At 50.3% G+C, this 15,551-nt stretch overlaps 1 protein-coding gene across 1 annotated transcript in view; it reads right to left on the bottom strand.

Moving 5' to 3' along the window:
• Window positions 1-15,551, bottom strand: part of CUX1 (cut like homeobox 1) — a 330,995-nt gene that overhangs the window by 17,328 nt on the left and 298,116 nt on the right. Inside the window, 2 exon segments of the mRNA XM_070362072.1 lie at window positions 3,777-3,965; window positions 6,452-6,754. Coding sequence (XP_070218173.1) covers window positions 3,777-3,965; window positions 6,452-6,754 — 492 coding nt within the window.

Here is a 15,551-nt window from a genome sequence, read left to right as displayed (position 1 = left end):
ATTAAATTGAGACAGCATGGAGTGGTCAGGACAGCAGTATCTGTCAGCAGCAGCAACAGTGGCTAACACCTGTCATCTAGTCTTCATAGTTATGCTATGGGAGAGAGACCAGTGACATCCCTATCTACAGACGGGAAAGCTGAAGCCTAGAGAAGTTCAGTGATTCGCCGCAGGTCACACGGCTAGTAAGTGTCAGAACTGAGGTTGACCTAAGTGTGTTCTGGGCAGCCCTGTGCCCATCCCACCTGGCCAGATGGTGGCCAGAGCCCCCACCCCCTGGTCAGGGTGCAGGAGCAGGGCTGGGCTGTGTCCACGGGCGCCACAGGAAGCCTGGGAGCTTCAGCAGCACTGACACTCGGGTCTGCAGTGTCACAGAGGACTGTCAGGGCCCCTCAGTAGCCTTCAGGGAGGGGGGCCCAGCCCTCCAGCTGGCTGAGGCTGTGTGTGTGTGTGTGCATGCATGTGCTGGAACTGTGTGAACAGGTTGGTTCAGGGCTGTCTCATGAAGGGAACAGAAAGCAGAGGGCAGACTAGAGCAGAGAGAGGGGTTTACAAGAAAGAAAGGAGAGCAATGAAAGATCGCGATAAAGGGAGAAGCAGCAGAGCTCCGTGGAAGAGGAGGGAGCAGGGCTTCCAAGGGAACCCTGCAGCTTGCACTGCCTGGCGCAGAATGTTTAATCTAGGTTAGACGGGGGCGGGGGCAGGGGGGCGGGGACACAACTTATTTTCACGTATTTTAAAGGGATACAAATTATTTGAATAACTCTCATTACTGAGCACTTCTATGCACTGGTTGTTATACTAGGTACATTCTAATCCTTACAGCCGGAAAGTATTCTCTTCATGTTACAGATGCAGGAACTTAGGCTAGGGAGTTACTTAAGGTGCCATTCTATGATTAGAACTCAGACAATGGAGAGACAAATCTCCTCCCAAAATGAATGTGATAAGAGTCAGAGGCCAGAAAGAAACGGGCCTGGTCTGTTCCGCCAGACCCCTCGGGTCGGGCGGGTGACCGACAGTCTATGGAAATCACAGGAAGTGCTGGGCACAGGGTCACCCACTGTTGTGTCTGAGGGGTCAGATGCCTCCCGCTGGGGCTGGTCAGTGAGCAGCCCTGCTAGGGTGAGAGACGGGGGCCCAGCTGCTTAGGGACTTTGGGATGCAGAGGGGCCTGGGCCCAGTGGAACAGTAACTCTTCTGTGACACAAGGTGGCGCCGAGAGCCTGTGCAGGAGACGGGTGGCGGCTGAGGAGGCCCCCGGAGATCTGTGTGGGGGTGCCTGGGTCCTGCTCTGCTGGCCCAGAAGGAGAAGCACAGCAGGGAGCGGTGGGCCCAGGGCTCATGCTCAGGAGGTGGCCGTCGGGAGGGTGTTGCCTTCTGACAGAGGGCACACAGCTTTAAAGCTTCCTAGGCAAGCACTGGTGAGTTGCTAAAACCGTGAAATGGATATCCTGGACTCATGATACCATTCTCTCTACATTTATGTCTGCAATTTCCCAGGATAAAAAATGAAAAAGTTTTTGTTGGGGGGCGGGGGTGACACAGCACCAAGCCTCTGGACCTTGGCCCACGGCTGCAGCCTGTGCAGGGCCTTGGTTGGCCATTGAGGGCAGGTAGGGCAGGAGTCCACCGGATGGCCCTGGCTGGCATGGAAGCCGATGTGTAGGCTTGTGGTCCCCGTATAGCTGGCACAGGGCAGCAGAACAATCTGAGAGCATCGGCTGTGAAGCCTGACAGACCAAGTTTTGTTGTTGTTCAGTCGCTCAGTCATGTCTGACTTTGTGACTCCATAGACTGCAGCACGCCAGGCTTCCTTGTCCTTCACCATCTTCCAGAGTTTGCTCAGACTCACGTCAGTGATGCCATCTACCCCTCTCATCCTCCGTCATCCCCTTCTCCTCTTGCCTTCAATCTTTCCCATTATCAGGGTCTTTTCTAATGAGTCAGCTCTTCCCATCAGGTGGCCAAAGTATTGGAGCGTTAGTCCTTCTAATGAACATTCAGGGTTGATTTCCTTTAGAATTGACTGGTTTGATCTCCTTACCGTTCAAGGGGCTCTCAAGAGTCTGGGTTCTTGCTTATACCAACTTGAAATCAGGCAAGTCTCATAATGCCGGAGCCTCATGTTTCCTGGATAACAACATCTGTATGACATGGAGTGATGTGGGCTGAATGAAGTCTCGGCACAGTGTCTGGAGACAGGAGGCACTTAGGAACTGCAGGCTCTATGGTCACATGAGGACTGGCACCAGAGGCTCTTGCATCTTCTTGGAGCCTAGCCCCACAGAGCTGGCACAAGAGGCTCTCGTGTCTTCTTGGAGCCCAGCTCCACAGGGCCAGCATCAGAGATTCTCATGTCTTCTTGGAGCCCTTTCCTGGTTGGTGAGGACAGTGGTGCTTCAGCTGGAGGTGAGTTCAGGGGATAGGAGCCTGGGTTCCCCCGCGATCGCCCAGCTCAGGCATGCTAGGCATGGGGCCGGCACAGTCCCACGGGTGGTAGTGACCCCCACTCTCTAGTGAGGTCCCCTGCAGACACTGATGGGCAGGGTCACAGCTTCCTGCGGCCAGACCGGCAGCTGGTGCCCACTCTCCACACCTGAGGGGTTTATCAGCCATCAAATGAGCTCGCAGCATTACAGGCGACCCAGGACTGTCTCTTTTGAGGGGCGGCATGTGGAGTGCGAGCCACGAGATGGGGCAGGAGTTCCTTTCTGTCACCAAGAAGACCCCTTCGGATTTGTAGCCTGCGCTCAGCATCGAGGGGGCTCCGATGTGTCTGGAGAAAGGAGCTGCTCTCAGCCCTCTGGGAGACCATACCCTCTATAGCCCTGGAGACTATAACAGCAAGAGAGAAGTCTGTTCTACAGGGACTTGCTCTGCCATCCTCCAGGTAGGCGGCCTTCATGGAGACAGCTAATTTCTCTGAGCTAGCCTTATTTATAAATGCATTAAAAAAGAAAGCTCCTTACTGTAAACTTCATAACGCTCTCATAGGATACTTTGTGCTAATCTTTTTTTTTTTTAATAATTTTATTTATTTATTTCTGGCTGTGCTGGGTCTTTGTTTCTGCTGTGGCGTCTTTCTCTAGTTTCAGTGAGTGTGGGCTACTCTCCAGGTGCGCGAGCTTCCTATTGTGGTGGCTTCTCTTGTTTCGGAGCAGAGGCTCTAGGGTGCTTGGGTTTCAGTAGTTGTGGCTCCCGGGTTCTAGAGCACAGGCTCAACATTGTGGTGTACAGGCTTAGTTGCTCCACTGCACGTGGGATCATCCCAGATCAGAGATCGAATGCTTGTCTCTAGTATTGGTAGGTGGATTCTTTACCTCTGAGCCATGAGGGAAGCCCTACAAATGCATTTTTAAACGATCTCTTCGAAAGGATAGTATGTGGAAGCCCTGCCATGATGGTGCATGTGCCATGAAATGTCGCAATACCCACCCACCCAGCAAAACCAAAGAGCCAACACCAAGTGGCCTTACTCTCTCTCGAAGAGAGAGCTACACTGGCTGCCAGGGCGACCGAGGAATTATCAAAGTACCCTCTGATGCTAAATGTCTTTGGGTTCAGGTCTTGAGGCAGAAAAAACACAAATCTCTCCAGTCCTTTTAGGTACTCATCTGCAGATGACTGTCAAAATATCCTGCACCGTGCCACACAGCCCCTTGGTCACTGATCAGTATCCCTCATCAGCTCAGTGTGAAGATCAGTGTCCCTCATCAGCAACAGTGGGTTTATAAATGAGAAAGCAACGGGCTGGGGCGGGGGCGGGAAGTTACCTTTCTTTTCCATCCGTTTCATGTCCATCAGCTTCTCCACATTGTTGGGGTCATTCAGCCATAGCTGCATCCGGACAAAGGGCTCCCGTCCCTTCAGACTGAGCTTGTGCCAGGGCTTGGGGCGAGCAAGGAGGTCAGAGACAGAGCCTTGGGTGAGCCCCAGGATGGTCTCCCCAAATAAGCGCTGACCTGGAGAAAGAACAGAACCAAGAGAGATGTCATCGCTGAGACTCAGGGAGCTGGCAGGACAAGTAGGTGTCAGAGTCTTATCAGTCCTGGGTTTAGCAAAAGCAGGTTTTTTTTTTTTTTTTGCCAAGCTGTGTGGCATGCAGGATCTTAGATCTCCAACCAGTCATCTAACCCATGCCCCTGCATTGGGAACTCTGAGTCTTAACCGTTGGACCACTGAGGAAGTCCTAAGCAAGCACTTCTTAGAAGCACTTCCTCAACCAGACTTGTCACAACCTCCGTGGGTGATGGAGTCAGTACTCCTCTTACATTCTGCTTACGCACAAGGTTTCTCTAGAAAGAGTCTTTGGGTTTTGGATGAACCAAGGCCCGCACAACACCTGCTGCGTCTATCAGAGGTGGCTAATCCCAAACCTGAGCTCGGGAGGTTAAGTAGCTCATGGGGCGACCTCTCTTTCAGAGCCTCAAACCGGGCCGTCTGCACTGGCTCCTTTCACGATTAGCAAGGTTATCAGGTCTTGCTGAGAAAACAGGCCACTTGACCCAAGGTCACAGCAGGGAAGAGAAGGAGAAAGAGCTCCTCAGCTTTATTTTCCTGACAAGCAGGCCATTTCCAGCTCTGAAGTCTGTCCCTGCAGTTCAAGCAGCCTGCTCCCTGGGCTGATCAGAGGGTACTGCGCTCTGGAGAGCACAGTGGCGTTAGGTCTGCAGTGTTCATCAGAGGCTTGAAAGGAAGATTTCTCTTCTCTGAGAGCCATTCAGTTGCAGGTGAAGAGGGGCCAGCACTTTGAAAGGCACAAATGAGAACCAGGCACAACTGGAAGGACCTGACGGGAGGACTGAAAGGCACCGGACTTCGAGTGGAGGTGGAGACCGGGATCAGAGGCCGGCGTCTGGTACCATAAAGCCTCAGGACCACGACACTGGCTCTGCCCCTCAGTGTGGGGTGACCCAGAGTGCGAGCTCACTCGTGTTCGACTCTGCGACCCCACAGACTGTAGCCCGCCAGGCTCCTCTATCCGTGGGATTTTCCAGGCAAGAATACTGGAGTGGATTGCCATTTCCTCCTCCAGGGAATCTTCCTGACCCAGGGATCGAATCCAATTCTCCTGCATTGGCAGGCATATTCGTTACCACTGAGCCACTTGGGAAGCCCGAGGGTGACCCTGATGACTGGCTTATTCCCCCTTTGGCTCACATCCTCCATCTGTGAGAGGGAAACACCCCCAGTTGTGCTCACAGGGTAGTTAATAGAGCGCTGCCTTGTAAGAAGTGGGATTCCAAGTAAAAGTTTACTGCATGCAAAGTTTTGGATTTGAGAAAATAAGTTTTTTTGATATCAGTCATTTTAACTGAGCCTAACATTTTTACCAACCCCAACATTTACTGATTTTGGAAACCTGTGGTTTTTCTGCTTTTCAGACTCTCAGTTTAGCCTATAAACATCCCAGGTCCTTACCATTTTTTAAAAAAAATTTTTAATTTTTTATTAAAAGATTAAAAAAAGTTTGGCTGCGCTGGGTCTTCATTGCGGCGCATGTGGGATCTTAGTTCCCTGACGAGAAACTGAACCCATGTCTCCTGCACTGAAAGGCAGATTCTTAACCACTGGGCCACCAGGGAAGCCCCCTTACCATTTGTTGTTGTTGTTACTGCTGTTGCTGTGGTTGTTTTAAATAAATTTTACTTAATTCTAATCTGGCAAGTCAATCTCATTTTATTCCAAGGAGCTTGTTATGTTCAGGAAAGGGATATATATGAACAGCTAGTGACTATTTGCTTGATCCACCCTGTTGTACTGGGATGGGGGTGTTGGGGGGAATCAAGTGATTATTTTCAGAAAATTATGTGTATTGCTTTTAGAGGTTTCATAGCAGTGGCTCTCAGTCATTTTGGAAGTCACAGATACATTTGAGAGTGTGAAGAAAGCTACTAACCCTCACCCTTTAAAATGCACACACACACACATTCTACTACGACTTTGAGAGACTAACACATGAACATGAATATGCCAAGATCCCAGGTCAAAGGTTAAGACGATGCCTGGGTCTTGACCAAGCTGCCTGCTTCATCTGTAATTTGGTAATTTGGCCCCCACTTTGGGTCAGAGACACCAACCAGATGCTGCTGGGCTCATGCTGACTCTTCCCTGCTCTGCACCCCCTCACTCCCCAGGATTTACAGTGCCTCTGGGCAATCGGTGGTCAGACTGCACTGCCCAGGTTGACTCTGACTGGCATGCCTGTTTTCCAAGAGGTCCTAGTGGGGGTGCAGGCGTGGGCTGGGGCTGACCTTAGACTTCTAACACCCTTACGAACCCTTGGTGCTCACAACTGTAGGACGTTTTAGGTTCCTGTAGGTAGCCTGGGAACGTTTAAACCCTTTGGCTGGCCCAGCCTGAGGCCCCTTCCACCCACTCCTCCTGAGAACCCCCAACAGGAAACGGCTTGCCGCCTCTTGACTCAGCAGCCGGGGAGGGAACCTACCGAGGTTGTTGTCGGTCAACACCTCCTTGACCCTCTTGGTGATGCCGTAGGTGTCCAGCTCTGGAGACATGGCCACCAGCTCTTGAATGCTGAGCGCTGAGTGTCCGGAGAGAGGCAGTGGGGTGGCGGGCTGGGAGTCTGAGGCGGGCGGGTCGCTGGGTTCTGGAGGTTTGCTGTCCTTACTGGTTTCGATGGGGGGGCAGGGCTGCTGGACCAGTTCAGTCAGACTCTTCACTGACTCGCTGGAGCTCATGGGTGACTCGGGTGCAGGGCTGCAGCTGGCGGAGGTCTTTGGAGTGCTTTCTGGAATTAGAGCACACAGAAACCCAGGGCTGAGGACGGCGGTCTTTCCCCACGTGCACCTCCTTTCCTTATCTAGGAATTACTAAGTAGACGTCTGTATAAAAAGGAGACAGTATGGCAGTCTGTGGATCCAAATGAATTGTGACTGAGAATTAACCTTTTATTTTCTGTATTAAAAAAATAAAAATAATAACAGCGAAAGAAGTAAAAGCAGGGGTTTAAACAGTACGTTTCTGAAGACTCAATAAAGGCCATTCTGTTAAAAAAAGTATGCCCTATTAATCACTGTCATGACTTCCTTCCCACAGAACCCCTTAATTCTATGATTCAGAAGCATCTTGGCTATATTATAATTTGCATATTTATTTTATCCATAATTTCCAGCACAAAGTGAATGGACATATTATTTTAAATGAGGGCTGTCTGCAATGTGTGGTCACCACAATGATGAAGACCCTTGAAGAAGAGACCTAAGGCCTTGGTGGCAGGCCCCTGGGGGCCTAGGGTTGAGTGGGGATCCCAGGTCCGTTCTCACTCTGATCCCAGAGGGTGTCACGGTGACCATGGAGAGAAGCAAAGGAAGAGGAGCCCCCACCAGCTCTCGGTCAGACCCCAGGATGTGATTCTGAAAGCCCAGCTCTCGTCTGTCTACACCAGGTGGTCACTGAGACTGGAAGAGACGGGGCCAGTGTGGGTAGTCAGGTCCCCACACTCTCCTTTCTTCAGAAGGGGCTGTCCTGTTGGAGGTGCCCGGTGGGTGGGAGGGCACCATGCCCTGTTGGTGAGTGGTACCTTCTGGCCTCTGTTGGCACTACCTGTAAAACCTGACACCCATTCCAGTTTGGGGATGCCAGGAATAAAGGCTTCCGACACTTCCTAATTTCCAAATACAGAGAAAATGCAAAGGGACTGAGCGCTGCGGTCCCACCCACAGGGTAAAACCTGCCTTTGGCTGGAGTCTGGGTGCAGTCTCTCCTCCCCACTAGGAATGGGCACACAGTGAGACCCCACGGCATCACGGGTGAGGGGCAGGCCAGGCACTTTCATGTGGGCTCCACAGCTCCAGAGACAACAGTGTGTGAGGCCAGGCCACGCAGTGAATACCAGCACACGTCAACCCCCAGACACCTGTGACCTGACTAAAGAAAATGTAATACCAAGGAATAGCTGAATTCCCTTTCTTTTTTTTTAAGATTTTATTTTTTTAATGTGGACCATTAAAAAAAAAGTCTTTATTGAATTTGTCAAAATATTGCTTCTGCTTTATGTTTCGGGGTTTTTTTTCGGGGCATGTGGGATCCGAGCTCCCCAACCTGCATCTCTCCCCGCCTCGTCCCCTGCCCACCACATTGGGAGGTAAAGTCTCAACCACTGGACCACGGCGGGAAATCCCTGGAATAACTGAATTTTAACAGATCATATACCTGGAGTGTCCTTCACTGGACATATGATATCCAGGATAACAACCTATTCTGAATTCAAGAGGATGGAAAATGCATTCTAAGTACAAGAGATATTTTGTAAAAATACCTAGAAAGATAAAATACCAAATAAAACAACTGCAATAAACCCATCTATTGTCTTCAACCAGTACAGAGTTCTACCATCACATAAAGCTGTGTGCTCAACATGGAAAATCAGGTTAAAAATAAAAACCAAACACTGGCTTGTGAAGGATGTGAAAGAGGCAGAGGTAAACGGCAGAAACGGTCCATATAAATCTTGAAGGCGATCTGAACCCTACAAATCGGATTTCTTCTCTCTGTTCACCTCCAGGTCATCGTACAACTGGATATAAAACCTGGAAAATGTTATTTTTGTATCTGAAGCAGCAGAGGAATTGTACTGTAAATTTGCCCTGATTCACCCAAGCGAGGGACCAATTTGGCAGATCATCCATCTTGCTCACTGTACACTGTCAAGGATGGCATGAATTCCCCACATGATAAACAGATTTCTTCTCAGGTTGGTGTCCTTTAACCCACAGCAAGGTCAGAACAATGGCTGCCTGGAGAACACGCTGCCCGGCGCCGCCTCCCAAGCACCGGCCCCAGGTTTTCTTTCGGCTGCCGGCGGGTCCCCAGAATAGCTGGAGTGGAGGCATGTTTCTTTCTTTCAGGTGTCCTCAGTAAAGCCACTCGCCTTCCTGCATTTTTTGCCAGGAAAATTCCCTGGAAGAACTGACCAGAGGTGTGTGCTGCACGTTACCAGTGTCCCTCTGTGCTCCCCACCATGACTGCAGACAAGGGCAACCCCCATCCCCAACCAAGATCAAAACCCCACTGGGCCTTGGAATGTACTGGGCTGGTGTCTGCACCTCTGTTCTGAGTCTGCGTCTAAACTGTTGTCTAAACACAATTTAGTCTGTGTCTAAATTGCTCACCAACACACACAGGTGCCACCACAGTCTCTGGTCACCGAGAGCAGAATTTGGCCCAAGTTTTTTTGGAGTGAAAGGGACAAGAGGTGACAGGAAACAGACTCCTGGACACATCCACGAATCCATATGCTCAGAACATCACACTGCAAAGTCATCTGTTTGACTAGAAAGCTACTTTTGGTCAGCACCACAAAATCAGATCCATCAAGCAGTTCCCATCGCCCCCTGGTGAGGGGGCCAGGGGTGGGGGGACCCTCAGCGGCAGGAGGACCAGTGCCCGATGACTCAGCATCTTGAGAGAAGAAACATAGTCAACAGAGGAGAAATACTGCTTTTCTTTTCCAAAAATTACCAAATCGAGCTTTCTGATGAAAATGATACTTTTTGACAGAACAGGGTTTTGTGCTCTTCTCTGTAATTAAAGATAATTTAAGCAAGGCAAACATACACACACACACACAAACGGAGGAGCCCTGGGATTGGCACTGAGGTACTGAACGTGGGATGGGGGTTGCCTCCACTAACTCATGATGCCAGCTTGAGTGTGATTCCTAAGTTCTTGGAACATCTTGGTTTCCTCATCTGAAAAACACAGGCAGGGTTGTAGTAGTGAGGAACGAACCTGCCACACAGTGCTAAGTAAATCCGAATCTCATGTTAAAAAATAGAGTAGTTACTGGAACATATTTGTCTACATAAAGGTCCTCTGCATGCAACGTAAATCTCCTTAAGACTTATTGCTGCTTCTTCTACAGTTCCTGGCACATAACTGCGACGCTGGTGAGAGAGACAACAGCTACATCTTGTGCGATGCCATTCAGATGACATTCCAGAAAAGGTAAAATTACAGGGATAGAAAACAACAGATCAGTGTTTTTTTGTTTTTTTTTTTTTTTAAGATGACTGGGAATTTGGTTTATGCCAAGTTACCTGAGATTACTATTTTTAAAAGATGTTTATTTATTTTTGGCCACACTGTGTAGTATGTGGGATTTTAGTTCCCTGACCAGGGATCGAACCTGGGGCCCCCTGCAGTGGAGGCAGAGTCTTAACCACTGGACGGCCAGGGAAGTCTCCAGATCAGTGTTGCTGGGAGTCAAGCAAGGGTTGGAGCTGACCACAGAGGGTCACGAGAGGATTTGGGGAGGATGATGGAATTATCCTACACCTTGATTAGTGAGAGCATAGAACACTTCTATGAGTGAAGAGTGAGTTTTAGTGTATGTAGATTACATTTCAGTATCAACTTACTTAGGACCGAGTCCCAGCAGGAAGCATGGATGAAGACGCATCACTGCGTCATTCTTTCACTTACTCCCCAAGTCGGCTGAGTCAGGCCAGTGGGACACAGCACACGGCAAGGGGTGGGGACACTGATGTCTGGGGGAGCAGAGGCCTCCCGGGAGGGTAAAACTTCAGAGGGACTTCAGGCGTGAGCAGGAATTAGCCAGCTAAGGTGGGAGGAGTAGCAGCGACAAGGAAGGGAGACAGATTGTTCCAGACCCCTGGTGGGCTTGGGGCATCAATAAGATTGAGTGTAGTGAGAACACGAGGCCTAGAGAGGTCCCCAGGGGCTGGGTTGTGCAGGGCCTTGGAATTGGCTAAGGTGTCTGTTTTAATTTTTGTGCAGTTGGGAGCCTGGGCACATTCCTGCTATCCACCATGTGCTATAAACAGCAGCGAAGGGAATTTCCTGGCCGTCCAGTGGTGAGGACTCCAGGCTTTCACTGCCCAGGGCACTGGTTCCATCCTTGGCTGGAGAACTAGGATCCCGCAAGTCATGCGGCATGGCCAAAAACAAAGCAAAACAAAAACCAAACCAAACCGAAAAAAACCATGAAAACCCTCTAGCAGTGAGGTCTGGACGGCACAAAAGCATAATGGTGAGCCCACAGACTGAGGCGCGGAACCAAACAGACGACAACGCTGGTACACAGGCTGAGCGCCCGCATGCACCATGTACAGACACGTGGTGAGGTGATAACATCACATCCAGGCAAGACAGGGTGCATGTTCAGGAAAGACGACAGCTGACTTCCAGGAGGAATGAGGCTAGGAGAGGCGCATGTTTCATTTACTTTAAAAAGGTAGGATTGAATGATGATCAAAAGTTAGGGTTAAAGTTGGGTGATGGGCATTCGCTGGGTTGTTCTGTGATTCGTGTTTGAAATATTATAGACCTAACATCAAAGAGTAAGAAAGTAAGCCAGGTCACTGCTGCTTCAGTACAGAGAACGGACTTATGGACAGCACAGCTGGGGCTGGGAGGCTGACAGGGAGTGTGGATGGGGCCCCAGAAGGGTGGGCCGGGGGATGGGCAGATGCAGATTCAGGAGAAGTTCAGGAGATCAGGTCACCAGGGCTGAGGGCCGGGTGGACGTGCTGAGAGGGCTGAGCAAGAACAGATGGGTCCCACGTTGTAACCTGGACCACGGGGCGTGGGGGTGCAGTTCCAAGAGGGGGTGCTTTGCAACAGGAGCATCTTGGGATGAGGAGGAACATGATGTTAAGAAACCCTATTCTGTTGGTGCTCTGCGATGACCTCATAGGGGTGGGATCAGGATGGGTGGGAGAGAGGCTCAAGAGGGAGGGGACATATGTGTATATACTTAGAGCTGATTCACGTTTTACAGAAGAAACCAACACGACAGTGAAAAGCAATTATTCTCCCATTAAAAAGTAAATAAAAAAAGAAAGAAACCTGATTCTATCACTGCCTGTAACAGGAGTTACTGCTCAAGCGAACGTTTCTCGTGCCCTCCCTGTGCGGAGGCTCCCGGGAATGAACTAGAGATAGATGCTTCTGTTCTCATGACCTGACACGGAGTGGCAGACACATCTAGCTGCCTCACTGGACAGAGACATGACCTCGTGCCCAGAGCCACACAGCCAGGAACGAGTCACGCCCTCCATGTTCTAAACAGCCCTACTGTAGGGTGGGACCAGCGCACACAGATCCTGGGACTCGTGTGACTGTCAGTGGCAGAGCAACTGGGCCAGCCTTGCAAAATATGGTTTCTTCACCCACACTCCATGTGTCCATGTTTCTGACCTCACCTCAGGAAACACGAAGGTAAGGTCTCCAAAGCCCACCCACCTCTGGGATGAAGGAAGGGAACCAGAACATCTTTAGAACCTCGTCTGAATGCAGCCAGGGGCTAAGGGCATTTACACACTGGCTCATTCAATTCTCACGATGCTCCCGTGCTGGGAATATAAACCCTGCACCCAGAAACCGAGGGTCCGATGGGCAGCGTGACTTGGTCCAGGTCACTCAGGCGGAGCAAGGATCTGACCGGCTTGGGAGTGGGAAGCCTCCACTGTCAGTCACTGCAGGTCATAACAGCCTGTCTGCCTTCATCCATTCCTTCACTCGCCCACGCCAACGCTTTTAAAGCTCCTGCTTTGTGTTGTAGACTCTCCTTGGCAGAGGGATAAGAGATATTATTTTTACTTTTTTGTTTTCTTTTAGCCGAGCCACACAGCTTGCGGGAGGTTACTTCCCTGACTGGGGATTGAACCCGGGGTCCCAGCAGTGAAAGTGCCAAGTCCTAACAACTGGACCATCAGGTAAATTCCAAGGGGTAAGAGAAATTAGACACAGACCATGTTTTCAAGGAGTCTGCAGCCTGTGGAACTGGGGCAACTGAAAATGGGTAATTTGCCTTAAAAGCCCAGCTACACAGATCATCTAATCCAATTGTGACGCCAGCAGTAAGGTGTTACATTTAAAAAGTGATCTGTACGGATTAATTTTGGGGGGAAGGTTAATTTTCCAAGATTAATTTTCGAATATTGCAGAAAAGAAGGCTGGATAGTAAGATACAGGAAGCACAGACAGTGACTCAAGGCCCCCTAAAATACACAGAGCTTTCAGGAACTATAAAAGGATTATGAAAAATATTATATTCCAAAAACAGCAGGCAAACAACAGCTGCCTTAAGTTTTCAATGGAAGCCAATTGAAAATGCACACCCGCCATAATTTTCAGAGACAAATCTCTCTGCAGTTTACACGATCCACTGTTTAAATTTCCATACCCAGCCCTCTATCTGCAGTAATAATAACCCAAATTCCATTTAGTGTTCATTTGAGCAGTCAGGATAAAGTCATTTCTTATTATCTCCCCACTGTGTAAAAAACAGCTTGAAGGTAGGAAGTCAGCAAGCATTTTCACCAAAAAGTAATTATTGTAAGTGACATTTTTACTGCTGGCATGCCATAAGGCGAACTGTGCATTCAGAAGGACAAGTTGCTGAAACAAAATGACAGGGTACTCTGTGACATTCTGACAAGAACCCAAACATTATTTAACTGGCGGCTGGTCTGATGCACCACTTTTCATTATGTCCATAGTTTAGGCTTTGAGCCCGCGCCAAGCCAGGAAATTCCAAGTGACTAGAAAGACAAGTATGGAAGATGGGAGAGGGAAGGAGAAGGTTGGGGGAGCAGTAAGGTCATGGCCTGGCGCATGGAAACGTGGTTGAGTGAGGGCAGAAATCAAAGAGCAGAGGAAGAGGAGTGCCAGGGAGGCACAGGGTAGAGACGGAGCCGGAGGGGCAATGGGAGCCTTGGCATAGGAGGACCCTGCCCAGCTTCAGGGCCCTTCCAGCTGACAGTGGTGACAGCTTCAGAAGCCACCGCAGGGTGACCACCAGCCCAGAATGCTTCCCGGCCGAGTTCAGATGTGGAATCGTGCTGGGGACACGGAACCCGAATTGAAACGTGAGGACTCACTCAAGGTTCATGTGGCTCCTCTCCAAAGGGACCCTCGACTTGAGGGTTTATGGCTGACAGCCCTCTTTAGAAATAACGAGCTTCTCTGTGTCAAAGGTGAACGGCAGCCTGATCTGCCCTCCTGTGTTTCAGGGTCACAGGCTGACGTGGGACCCTCTCTCTGACATCCCTGAGCACCAGACCTTGCCTTGGGGGTGGGGTGGGGGAGGCGGCACTGATGGCCCCTGCCTCCGAGTCTCTGGGCAGATGCTCGTGGCCCATCGGGACCCTGCCTATTTCTCCAGCCACATCTCCACTAGACATGGCCCATGTAAACATGTGGAGTTTTCTGCTTTTGAGTATGAGTGACCTTTGGATTGAGTAGCAGGGGCTTGAAACAAAATACGTGGAGAGGGACATCCCTGGTGGTCCGGTGGGTAAGACTCCGCACTCCCAATGCAGGGGGCCCGGTTCGATCCCTGGTCAGGGAACTAGATCCCGAGTGCCACAACACAAAAGATTCTGTATGCTGCAACTAAGACCTGACATGGCAAAAAAAAAAAAAAAAAAATGGAGACTAATAGCTGTCATAGAGCCATGTGGGAGCTTTCGCACCTCCTGTCCCCAACATGCCACTGCATACTGGCTATCAAGAAAGGAACAGAAGTAACCCAACAACACGCTAAGACATATCAGAGCATGTGAAGTGGCCCCACCACAGAATAGCCTGCTCACCAAGGGCCTGTACCTTACGCCAGCAGAGGAGTAAAGGGAGAGTCTCACTGACACAGGCCCCATCCTCAAGGGCCTTGGTGCGTTTCCTCCTGACCTGGGGAAAGCCCACTCCTAAAGAGACGGCATCAAGTGTCAGTGCACACCCCTCCCACGGCCAGGCCCTACCTGCACCCCTCGCTGGCCTTGGGCTGGCAATACTCTTTGGCCCTCAGCCCGCCTGGGCACTGCCTTAAGTCACTGAATATCTCAGCAAACCTACCAAATTGCTCTGCTTCTATAGCAAAACTGAGATAATAGGTGCTGGTGCGAGAACATTTTTTTAAGTCTGCCTAAGAGTCGGACACGACTGGGTGACTTCACTTTCACTTTTCACTTTCACGCACTGGAGGAGGAAATGGCAACCCACTCCAGTGTTCTTGCCTGGAGAATCCCAGGGACGGTGGGGCCTGGTGGGCTGCTGTCTATGGGGTTGCACAGAGTCGGACACGACTGAAGCGACTTAGCAGCAGCAGCAGCAGCAGCAGCAGCAGCAGCAGCAGCAGCAAGGAACTCTTGCGGAGAAGGCAATGGCAACCCACTCCAGTACTCTTGCCTGGAAAATCTCATGGAGCCTGGTAGGCTGCAGTCCATGGGGTCGAAAAGAGTCAGACATGACTGAGCGACTTTACTTTCACTTTTCACTTTCATGCATTGGAGAAGGAAATGGCAACCCACTCCAGTATTCTTGCCTGGAAAATTCCATGGACAGAGGAGGCTGGTGGGCTACAGTCCATGGGGTCACAAACAGTTGGACCTAACTGAGCAACTGAGCATGTGCAAGGAACTCTTATAGTGACTTAAAAGCCAGAAGTTTACTTATTAACAAAGAAAACTTGTTTAATGCAAAGTTTCTATTTAACTTGTGGCAGCTTACCTCCCCAAGCCTGACTTTCAAGCCACTTGAAGAGTGGCGGGGGGAGCAGGGGG

This window comes from Bos mutus, chromosome 25 (assembly GCF_027580195.1).
Source record: "Bos mutus isolate GX-2022 chromosome 25, NWIPB_WYAK_1.1, whole genome shotgun sequence".
In the NCBI taxonomy this organism is placed as follows: Eukaryota; Metazoa; Chordata; class Mammalia; order Artiodactyla; family Bovidae; genus Bos; species Bos mutus.
The sequence above is the reverse complement of the archived record's forward strand: the minus strand, read 5'-3'. Positions and strand labels throughout refer to the sequence as shown.